This window comes from Mesoplodon mirus, assembly GCF_964341445.2.
Source record: "Mesoplodon mirus genome assembly, chromosome: 7".
NCBI lineage: Eukaryota > Metazoa > Chordata > Mammalia > Artiodactyla > Ziphiidae > Mesoplodon > Mesoplodon mirus.
Window position 1 is genome coordinate 16981202 of NC_138983.1, and position 12490 is coordinate 16993691.

General features: G+C 40.2%; 1 protein-coding gene across 1 annotated transcript in view; it reads right to left on the reverse strand.

The window, feature by feature from the left end:
- HSD17B12 (hydroxysteroid 17-beta dehydrogenase 12) overlaps positions 1-12490 on the reverse strand; it is a 176467-nt gene that overhangs the window by 68422 nt on the left and 95555 nt on the right. Inside the window, exon 4 of the mRNA XM_082628845.1 lies at positions 2116-2223. Coding sequence (XP_082484971.1) covers positions 2116-2223 — 108 coding nt within the window. The remainder of the gene's footprint in view (positions 1-2115; positions 2224-12490) is intronic.

Here is a 12490-nt window from a genome sequence, read left to right on the forward strand (position 1 = left end):
CAAGTAACTATGTTTGATTAGGGCTGTCTTTCCCTTTAGAACATTATACTACATAAAGCCAGGCGCCTTCCTGTTCATTGTTGTATCTCCAGTTCATTGACTGACAAATGAATGAATGAATGAATGAATGAATAAGGAGGGGTGTAAACTGCCGACTCACAGGTTGCAATTTACTAAGGGGCTGGACTACAAAAGCAGTGGTTTCATTAGCATATGTGGCCCAGGAAAATATCAACCCTTAGGTCTAAATATCAATGCTTATATATTGACACAAGTCCTAGGATTCTAGAAGTGGGGAAAAGGTGCTTGGGCACCTCTGTACCCTCATCCTTAACAGATCTATCTATTGTGCATAAAATCACACTGCAGACTTTCTATATACTGGGTCAGGAAAGAACAGCTGAAGAGTGCCTTTTATAACCCTCCAGCCCAGCAGCAACCTGATACCTGACATCTTCCATTTTCAATGGCATAGTCCCAGAGTAGCTATAGTTTCAAAGTTACCCAGTGAAAAGCAGCTGAAATTTATACAAAGCTAAGAACAACTGTGATTAACTGAACCACTCCTGAAACAAAGTTATTCTCCAAGAACACAAGTTCAAAATAAGTCTCCTCTCATTAGGGATCCTTGATCCCCCTCCTTGCCTAAGCAAGCCTTCACTCTCCAGTCCATGACTAGTTTGAAAGGGGTTTGGATGGACTATGGCAGTGTCTATCCTAACTAGGAAGTTACAGCTACTACTGACTTGGAATTTTTTAAAAATTGAGAATTTTACAGATGTTCGCTGTGCTTTAGGTTAAGCTAAAGGAAGAAGAACTTGTAAAAGACTCCAAGTAATGTATGTATTAGAGAAGAACAAGGCAAAAAATAGACCTGTGTGTTCACTCATCTTTTGCTACTGGCTCTCCTATAAGTATGGGAATAGCTGTGAGGGCAGGTGGGGTGTGGTGATGTGTGATATGGACCAGGCAGGAGCTGAAAAAATAACACATCAAAGCCAGGGTTAACCCCAGCTCCAATGACACTATGTAGGGCCAAGTTTTTTTAATTGCCTTTTCAAGAAATTATATAAGAGACCATTCTTTTATAGTATGAGGAAGACAGGTGGGGTCTTGACTAAAGAAAGGTTAAGAAACATTTTTTTAAAGTATTTTCTCTTTGTTGTTCCTCCTTTTATAGTCCAATAAAGAAAACAATGGCAATTACCAGGTCCCCACCAATTTAGGCAGTGGGATAAAGAGATTTAGTGAAGAAGTGACATTTTTCTGAACTAGATGCCCTTTTTTTTCTAGAAATGAGTCAGAGAATGCTAGGTAACTTTCTGAAGCCTGCTTTTTTTTCTTTTCCTCAAAATCTGGTGAATCTTTTCCATAACAAGGACCAATACTTCCACATCTCAGAAGCATCGGTTTTTGGCAATGAGGTAGCTGAGGTGTAACACAAGGAAGTAGGAGACTCAGAAAAAACAAACAGTGGCTAAATCCCATGTGCAGTACTCAGTCTCTATGGCAGCTTAGGCAAGTCACTCATCTCTCTGAGCCATGTCTTCTCAACTGGGGTGATAGCTCCCCCAAGGGAACAAAAATTGATTCGGGGGTATGGTGTGAGCTCTTATCCTTTTTATGTATAAAGAACAGATATACATACAGCACATAAACAAGATACACAGTGGATCTGTGGTATTAAAGTCTCATGGGAGGGTAGACTAGGGGAAAATAATGTCTAAAAAGGCTCCTTGTTGGGGAGGGGGTAATATTGAACAAAAGGCTGAGACCCCTCTAAGCCTTTATTTCCTCAGCTGTAAAAATGGGTCAGCATTACCCACCACAAAGGATTATTATGATATAGCTATATCTAAATATATACAGAGAGAATGAGAGACTAGAAATAAAGCAGGCAGGAAAAACTACCTAAGTTGTAGAATCATCATTAAAACACAACCCAAAACATAAAGATTCAAGTGTATATAGATCCATATCATCTAATGATCACTTGTATTAACAAGACAATTTTCTTCTCACTAGTCATTTCACCAATTGAATACCTAACATCCAAAAAGAAAGTCCTAGTCAATAAATGCAAGAAGAACCTGTAAACATGAAAAAGATACAAACCTAAAACACCAATTTCAAGACCTGCCAAGCTTGTTTTAATTTTATCATAAATATCTTCTGATGCAAAGTCAACAGCAATGGTCTTTGTTTCCACTTTGAATTTTTCTCCTAGGGAAAAAAACACAAATGGAGAGAGGAAAAATTAATATACGGCAATTAAGATTTAAGCATTTGATGACATTACCCTTTCAAACACTTTTTCCCCCCAATTTTATATGAAATTTAGACCAGGATAATTTTAAGCAATCATGAGACCACCTAAGATATGATATAGAGTCAACACAGTAATTCTGCAATAAAAATTCCAATGTTATCACAGAGCTGGCTGAATGGTCCTTAATCAGTTCTCCTATAAATCAATAATGATGACTTTTTAGACCCTTAGGTACAAATAATAAAACATGATGTATATCATAATATTATATACTCTTTAAATATCGCTGGTTTGTGATTTTAATTGCAAACTGATACTTCATAATTTCAGGAAAAAGTCTTAAGTGTGATCTATTAAAACAAAAAATCCACCTTATTAAAGTGGAAATAAAATGAATATGATCATATTGGAATTTAGGAGCTTGGTTAATAATGAATAATCACTACATTTAAAAAGCCACACAAAATGCATAGTATTGGAGCTACAAAGTGATACCAGAAAGACCTCAGTGCTGTACTTTGCACAGGACTGTTAAGGTCCAAACAGAGCTAAGGGAAATAACAGATTCAGAAATGAGACCCTGGAGAAACAAAACTCATCTGAGGGAACATGTCATGTTGATTTCTGCCTTCACTAGTGAGCCGCTTTGAGAAGATGGCATGGACTGCGAGGTCACCCAGACTTGGGTACCAATTTGACTTCCACACTTATTTACTAAATGACTTTGAACAAGTCACATATCCTCTATGGGCCTCAGCATCCTCTTGTGAAAATGAGGGTAATAATACCCATTAGTGCTATCAAAGGTACCAAAGTATTATCTTTAGTACTAACAATACTACCATGTACTGGCATACATAAGGCACTCCATAAAGTCTCCAAGAATGCTTATTCTTTGGAACTTGATGAGAATTCAAAAGAATTAATTTAAAAATCCTGCTTTCAAAAATAAAATTTTCTTCCTTCGAAGTCAATGCCAGCTTATCACAGAATATACAGCAGTAATCCACATAGGTTTCTGTTCTTGATCTGAAAGGATTTATGTCTAAAACTAAAGAGTTGGTTCACAAGAGATTCTTTAGACTCAATGAAAAGTATCCACCCTAGATAGGAATCTATGAATAAACAAGAGAGGACATAACTGACCTGGAAAATACCTTATCTGGTGTTAAAGATATACCTACTATTCGAATATAAATGAGTTATTACGTGTTCATGTAATGGACAGCCAGATACAGGGCTGTCATTTCCCAGTAGCTGGTCTGACATGTCTTAGCATAAATGGTTCACAGAATTTACCACAAGTAAGTAAAGAACTCTGCCTTTATTAGAGCCACCAATTCACAAGAAAAAAGACCAAAATCAAAAGGTTGAAGGATACCTTTTATTGAATGTAAAACTTTATTCCAGAAGTAACATAAGATAAAATTTATCTATTTATCTGAGGAAAGCAACATCTGTTTCCACACTAGCACTATATACTGACATTTAGGAAAATTTCTCTCTAATAATAAAAGCTACCTCACAACCCCTGAATCAAATTTACTTTTAGATCTCACAGGATTTGGTGAATGTACTTATATGGCACAGTCTTACATAGATATGCTGCTTAAAAAAAAAAAAAAATTCAGAGACCCCTTTGGAAAGAATGTTACTTAATAAGAACCCTCCAGGGCTTCCCTGGTGGCGCAGTGGTTGAGAATCTGCCTGCTAATGCAGGGGACAAGGGTTCGAGCCCTGGTCTGGGAAGGTCCCACATGCCGCAGAGCAACTGGGCCCGTGAGCAGCCACAGCTACTGAGCCTGCGCGTCTGGAGCCTGTGCTCCGCAACAAGAGAGGCCGCGATAGTGAAAGGCCCGCGCACCACGATGAAGAGTGGCCCCCACTTGCCACAACTAGAGAAAGCCCTCGCACAGAAACGAAGACTCAACACAGCAAAAACAAATAAATAAATTTTTTTAAAAAAAAAATAAATAAGAACCCTCCAGTAAGCTCTTTCTTATGTCTTCACAGTAAGATAAGCAAAATGGTTTCTGACACAAGTTTTTCAAGATAAATAAAAATTTGAACTTATACCTGAATTACTCTGAATCATGTTCTAGTCCAGTTAATGTTGTTTACTTTCTCTTAACTTTTCTTCACTGCCTCAATTGTGGGCCTTTCTTTTCTTTCTTTCTTTTCTCTTTCTCTCTCTCTCTCTCCCTCCCTCCCTCCCTCCCTCTCTCTTTCTTTTTAAACATAGGTCAGCTCCTGTCACCCTCCTTGCAATCTTCCAAAGCGTTCCATCTCACTTACAGTAAGAACCAAAGTCTTCAGCATCAGCCTGATACTGAACTAATCTCCACCCACTTACTCTCCAGTTGCTCCCCAGCCTTGGTCACAGGGGTCCTAGCAGTTCTTTAGACACAGGATGTTCTCCAAGTAAACTCAAGGCTTTTGAACTTACTGTGCCTTCTGTCTGGAATGCTTTTCCACATCCCCTGTCTCTGTTGGGTCTTTAAGTAAATGTTACCTTCTCAGAGAAGCCTTCATTGACCACCCTGTAAAAAAATGCAGGGCTTCCCTGGTGGTGCAGCAGTTGAGAGTCCGCCTGCCAGTGCAGGGGACACGGGTTTGAACCCTGGGCCGGGAGGATCCTGCATGCCACAGAGCAGCTAAGCCTGTGCGCCACAACTACTGAGCCTGCGCTCTAGAGCCCGTGAGCCACAACCACTGAAGCAAGCACCTGGAGCCCGTGCTTCACAACGGGAGAGGCCACTGCAGTGAGAGGCCTGCGCTCCGCAGCAAGGAGTGGCCCCCACTTGCCGCAACTGGGGAGAGCGGGCGCGCAGCAACAAAGACCCAAATCAGCCAAAAACAACTAAAAAAAAATAAAAAATGCAGCCATTCCTCCCCAGCACTCCTTGTCCCCCTTCCCTGCTTTATCTCATTCCATCGTGCTTACCCCTCTCTAATATACTATATACTTTAATAACGCATGTGTTTGTTGTCATCTGCTCCCACCAGAATTAAGCTTGTGAGGACAAGGTCTTAGATCTGCTTTGTTCAGTTGCTCAACAATGTCACAAAGGCTCCAGGGTCCTTCCACTCTTTTCTCCTACTCCCCTAGGCTGGCTCTTCTCTTGGTTTCAAGAGAGCCGCTGCCATTCCAAGCAACCATGCAGGCAATGTTCGGAGGCAGAAATGGGGCATCCCTGTTATATGTCCCTATTATAGTGAGGAAAACTTCCTCAGAAGAATCCAGCAGACTTCCCTCACATTTCTTTTCCCAAGATTATGGGATATGTCTTTAAAAACTAAAAAAAGAGCTAACATATGATCCTGCAATCCCACTCCTGGGCATATATCTGGAGAAAAACATGGTCTGAAAGGATACATGCACCCCAATGTTCACTGCAGCACTATTTACAACAGCCAAGACAAAGAAGCAACCTAAGTGTCCATCGACAGATGAATGGATAAAGAAGATGTGGTGCATATATACAATGGAATATTACTCAGCCATTAAAAAAGAATGAAATAATGACATCTGCAGCAACATGGATGGACCTAGAGACTGTCATACTGAGTGAAGTAAGTCAGGACAGAAAAAGAGAAATATCCTATGATATCGCTTATATGCAGAATCTAAAAAGAAATGATACAAATGAACTTATTTACAAAACAGAAACAGACTCACAGACTTAGAGAATGAACTTATGGTGACCGGAGGGAAGGATGTGGGGAAGGGAGAGTTAGGGAGTTTGGGATTGACATGTACACACTGCTATATTTAAAATGGACAACCAACAAGGACCTACTGTATAGCACAGGAAACTCTGCTCAATATTACATAACAACCTAAATGGGAAAAGAATTTGACAAAGAATAGATACATGTATTTGTATAACTGAATCAACTTTTGCTGTACACCTGAAACTATCACAACATCATTTATCAACTATATGCCAATATAAATTAAAAAAAATTTTTTTAAAGATTATGGGATATGATTGCTCTTGACCAGGCCCACGTACTGGCTTTGAGGATTCTGTGAACCATCCCTACCACTACCACCAAGTTGTGTGAATCAAAAATAGTAGCACATATATAAGAACAGGACAGGAAGTGCCTCTCTCTGGCCAAGACAATTAGAAAAAGAATTATGAAGGATGTTCTAAAGGCTGAGGTGGAGATAGCTGGCTTCCTTAGGAGCTAGGAAATAAATCTAGGCATCTTCCCCCTCCCCATAGTCTATGAGCTCTCATCTGACCCTGCCAACAGAAACCAACACAGATGAACAAGAATCCTCAATTTTAAACATCAGTACAAGGATGTAATAAGCACCTGGAAGAGAAGTGGGGACCACATACACATAAAACAACCTTCATTTCCACCTTCGCCACCTCCCCTACCCAAGGTTCTTAATAAGACTACCAGTCCACAACTCAGCAACAGCCCACCACTGGGGAAGAGTAAGAACTTCACCAAAGCCTTTGGAGACATACTTCTGAGTACTCTGATCCTTGCCCACCACAGAGGCCCATGACATGACAGCCTCTGTCACGTCCTTCCTCCAGGGTAGGAGCTGTGATAAGTTAAAATAAATACCCTACAAGTGTGTGGAATAAAGATATACAAACAAGTGAATCTGAAGGTTGCAATGGAAAGAGATGAGCCACCCAACTGCCCCTTCAAGGAAATTCTGGTTACCCCAGCTGCTGGAGTATCATCAGCAGACAGCTTTCAGGTGTCAGCCCCTTGGCGGGGGGAAGGGGGAGGCAGGGGGAGGGGGTTGCCTCAGCTTCAGAGAGTTGCCTGGACCAAGAACATGCCTTTCTCATGACATCCACATCCAATGAGTGATTGAGGTGAGAGTATAAAGCCATTGGACAGCTTTCACTGCCCACATTCTGATTCCAAAAGTATAGTCTGTTTACTATCATATTTTTCTGTTCTTTCGTAATGCCCTAGCTTTAATTATTCTAACTTTAAGATAAGTTTTAATATGTCTAGTAGTGCAGAGCTCCTTTACTATTACTCTTCTTCAAAAGCTTATTGGTTTTCCTTACTTGTTTAGTCTCAGTTTTTATTGGGTTGCAGTCAACATTTCAATTAAATTTATGAAGAATGACAATGTGGTGTTCCCTCCAGGCTCTCCATTTATTCAATGCCTCACAGTAAAATCTAGTGTTGTGAATCCTTAAAGAAATTAAAGAACTAAAAAATCCCATTGGGCTTCCCTGGTGGCGCAGTGGTTGAGAGTCCGCCTGCCGATGCAGGGGACATGGGTTCGTGCCCCAGTCCAGGAAGATCCCACATGCCGCGGAGCGGCTGGGCCCGTGAGCCATGGCCGCTGAGCCTGCACGTCCAGAGCCTGTGCTCTGCAACGGGAGAAGCCGCAGCAGTGAGAGGCCCGCGTACCGCAAAAAAAAAAAAAAAAAAAAAATCCCATTATTAGAATACTACACACCATATGCAAAGATACTCCATACTACTGACTTAAACCCTTTGATATTTGAAATTGGATAGGCTAGCATCCTAGCTACTAGTTGTAGCCAAATATAATCATGCCCTCCTTCCCTTTTTTCCAGATTCAAATGATTCCGATATCGTCTTGACCCTCTATCTCTCAGCCTAGTGGCTAAAACGAAAAACTAAGATGCAAAATACTCTGATGATTGATATGAGCTGTTCAAGGAAGTCAACTCACTAGAAATGGGGGCAGAAAATCAGCTCTGGCTTAAAAAGTGGGGAATGAAGCTAAGAAATAGCTGGGCTGATACCATTCATCCCTTTCTATCTACTGTTCCACTGAAAACCACATGACCACAATGGTGGAATATTAGAAAGCAAATATTATTCATAAATATAGAGCTATAACAATGAATGTCCTAACTGCCTTGAGTCAGTCCATCACTTCTAAGAATGGGTGCCCCACTCCTACACTCACATTGCTGATTTTTACTCAGAGGATCCTGAATTAGTTCAAGTCTGGAATTGACAGAGAAGGAACTTCTCTGTCAAAAGTAGTTTCAAGATGCAGCTAAAACACCTCTCAATATTAAAACTATCACGTGGGACTTCCCTGGTGGTGGAGTCGTTAAGAATCCGCCTGCCAATGCAGAGGACACGGGTTTGATCCCTGATCCGGGAAGATCCCACATGCCACGGAGCAACTAAGCCCACGTACCACAACTACTGAGCCTGCGCTCTGGAGCCCGCGAGGCACAACTACTGAACCTGCATGTCTAGAGCCCGTGCTCCACAACAAAAGAAGCCACCACAATGAGAAGCCCGCACACCGCAATGAAGAGTAGCTCCCACTTGCTGTATCTAGAGAAAGTCCACGTACAGCAACAAAGACCCAATGCAGCCAAAAATAAATACATAAAATAAATTTAAAGAAATAAAAAAATAAAATAAAAATAACACGTTTTTATGTTCAAACCTAGAAAGGTCATGAACATATTCATAATAACCTTATTTATGTTTAACATACTTCTAGGTCTGGCCATCACTATTTTCATTTTGTTCAACAAATTGACATCTCTCCACTTTCCCTGAAGACTAGGATAATATATTGGTGGTTTATATTGATAAAAATATCAGAAAAAAAAATCGACATCTCTCAAATTTAACAGTTTTGCTCTAAGAATAATCTTATAGGTCTTATAGGAAAGAAAGACTTTCCTCATTTTTTCCCCTGGGTGCCTGGGGATATTAGGTCTGAGAATGCCAGAAAAGAGGTCTAATCTACATAAACTCATGTACTATTTATAATTTTTCTATTAATAACAACCAAAAATAATATATTGATTCTCCTTTCTTGACACATCTGCTCCAAATAAACAATCTATCTTTCCCCCTAAGTTTCAGTTTCCCCCTAATTCATTACAAAATTCCTATTACATTTATCCTTCCTCATCTTTTCCATATTATAAATTTCATCATTTTAAGATTCGAGTTGTGTTACCACCTCTGTGGACTGAATTTTCATGATTCCCATTACCTCCAACGTAAAGCTACTTACTTCCTCTCGACTGTGCTACTAGAGACCTTCTATATAACACTATTAAGCACTTCCCATAATACATTATGCAGAGTCTCTACTTCCTAACAAACACAATCAATTTGTTATCTTTCTATTCCCAGCACCTAGCACAATGCCTGGCATATAGCAGAGGTCACTCAAATGTTTGTTGATTGAATAAATGCATCTAGGCCAACACAGCTGATATATTAAAATCATCTCACTACTTCTTGAACTCCTCTCTATAGAAATAAAACTACATGCCGGTAAGAGATGTCTGTGTGAGACATAATAACATAAGGTAGTTAACATTAGGCTTTTTAAAGCATTAAGATAAATTGAGAAACAACTCAGTTCTTCCATCTGTCCTGCCTGGGTTGGACTACCATCCACATGGAAGTAGAAACACTTTAGAGTAATTAGAAACCTTAGAAAACCATCCAGTCTCATGAATAAAGTACTCCAGGATTTTAACTCAGGGGCACGGAGATGAACGTGGAAGATACTTTAGTCATGGGACCACTCTCCCTCTCCCTAGCCCTGAAAAAGATAATCAGGGGGAGAGGAGAGACTCTTGGGAAAATGGTACTATATTCAATGCCTACCAATTTTAGCTTCTTAAATCTAAATTCAATTTGTAACTATAAAAATGTACTGCATGTTTTGAAAACCCCCTCCATTTTCGCATGTTTTACAATATTTAGAGCTGTAAAAAGTGAGTCTTTTGTACTTTTTCTAAGTTTTAGGAGAAAACAAAGAACAAGTCCCCTAAACGTATCCTTTCCACTTAACTTCACTCCTTTTCCTGTTTTCTTTTTTACCCCCAAACCTCACCATCTCCCTTCACCCCTGCCCCTTGGGATTAGACATCTCCCCACAGAGAAAGCCTCCCTTATGTAGCTCTGGAGAAAAGGTGCTTATGCCCTAGATGGGAAAAATTCATCTGACTCCATTTTTTTTAAAGGCCCACTTAATTATAATTATCAGAGATGCTACACAAATCATGGTCCATTTCTTTTTTACATTGCCCTTGAAAATATATCCATGACAATTTTAATCTCAGATGAAGACTCACTTTCAGTCAAATCAAAAAATCTGTCATAGCATCATCAGGGATTCCACCCCAAACCAAGTATTTATTTCTTTATTTTAAGCCAACGTTATTATATATTTTATTCGTTACAGCCTATTTAACTATAACAGCCATCTGTAATAAATAAAAACCTTATACCATGTGAATTTGTTCTACCAGTAGGGCATGAATAGGTCCCATTCTTTTTAAGCCCTGAGTTCTACATTGGTTCAGGTATTGTAGAACCCTGGACAAGGCACCTTTGAAGAAATTTTCAAATAAAGATGTTTATTTTCTACATTTGGAGGAAAAAAAAGGCCTGCCAATGGAAATATCTGAATTTTATTTTTTGAGGTGAGAAAAATATAAAAATTATTTATAACATTATTATGCTTAAGATTCCAAGATGATGTTGCTAATACTACGGAAGCAGAGTATTATGGGCTGAATATTTGTGTCCCCCCCCAATTCATATGTTGAAGGCCTAACCCCCAATGTGATGGTGTTTGGAGGTGGGGCCTATGGGAAGTAATTAGGTTTAGCTGAGGCCATGAGGGTGGGGCCCTCATGATTGGATTCGTGACCTTGTAATGAAAAGGAAGATAGAGAGAGCTCTTTCTCTCTACACAACACACCTAGGAAAGGCCAAGGAGACACAGGGAGAAGACAAGCCAGGAAAGAGGCTCTCACCAGGAACTGAATCTGCCAGGACCTTGATCTTGGACTTCCCAACCTCCAGAACTGCGAGAAACAAAGGTCTGCTGTTTAAGAGACCCAGACTATGGGGCTTCCCTGGTGGCCCAGTGGTTAAGAATCCACCTGCCAATGGAGGGGACACAGGTTCAAGCCCTGGTTGGGGAAGATCCCACATGCCACTGAGCCACTAAGCCCATGCGCCACAACTACTGAGCTTACACTCTACAGCCCACGAGCCACAACTACTGAGCCCGCGTGCCACAACTACTGAAGCCTGAGCGTCTAGAGCCTGTGCTCTGCAACAAGAGAAGCCACCACAATGAGAAGCCCGCGCACCACAACGAAGAGTAGTCCCTGCTCGCCACAACTAGAGAAAGCCTGAACACAGCAACAAAGACCCAATACAGCCAAAAATAAAAATAAATAAAATAAATAAATTGAAAAAAAGAGAGAGAGAGAGAGAGAGACCCAGACTATGATATTTTATTATGGCATCCTGAGCTGACCAAGACATAGAATTTGTTCAAAACAGCATGGGGATGCAGTCAGAAGCTCTGGACTTGAATGCCAGCTCCATCACTTGGCTGAGGGTACTTCAATCAAGCCTTTCAACCTTCAGGAATTCCATTTCTTAGGCTTTAAACTACAAGAAATAATACCCACCCTACAGAATTCCTATGAGGATTACATGTCATAGCATATAAGAATGTATTTTATGAAACTGTAAAGTCTTATTCAAATGTTTTCTTTTCCTATATCTGCCAATACCTACAAAGATGACTGCATGATATGTAATTGTTTTTTCCTAAATAGCACAGGCTGCTGTAGGTATTATCTGTATCATCAACTCTTTCCTCTTTGCATCAGCTGCATATCCCCTGTCAATCTGACCAAGCACATATACCTCCACTTTAAAGAGTGATTTATTTATTACTGTATCACCCACGGAATCTATGGTTACAATATACTACTTAAGCCATGCCTTTAGTGTCCCAAGTGTTTCTTTCACTCAATTTGCTTGCGATTAACCTTTGAATTACTATGCTTTATCTATTCCAAGATGCACATTTTTATTCACTTTTTATCTTTGAAATCAGAATGCCTTACAATTGATGGCGTGTCAGTTTAATAGGCCATTTTTCTTTCTTAATGCTTATAAGCTGCATCATTTCATGATCAATGGTGTCTCAGATCTGATGAAAGAAACAGAACCCTGCTGGTCTCCATCCTCCTCTTTCAGGTCACGAAATGAACCAAGGACAGCTTCCAAATGCAAGAGTCTCTGGTACGGCAGTGCCTATTACATTCCGACACCACCGCTAGTCAAGAAGGCAGAAGCTTGCCCATCCGAAGCCAAGACCTGACAACCTTAGCATATGCTCGTTCATTTACTCAGGCGACGCAGGCATTTGCCACCAGGCAAAGCACCTCACTCCCTAAA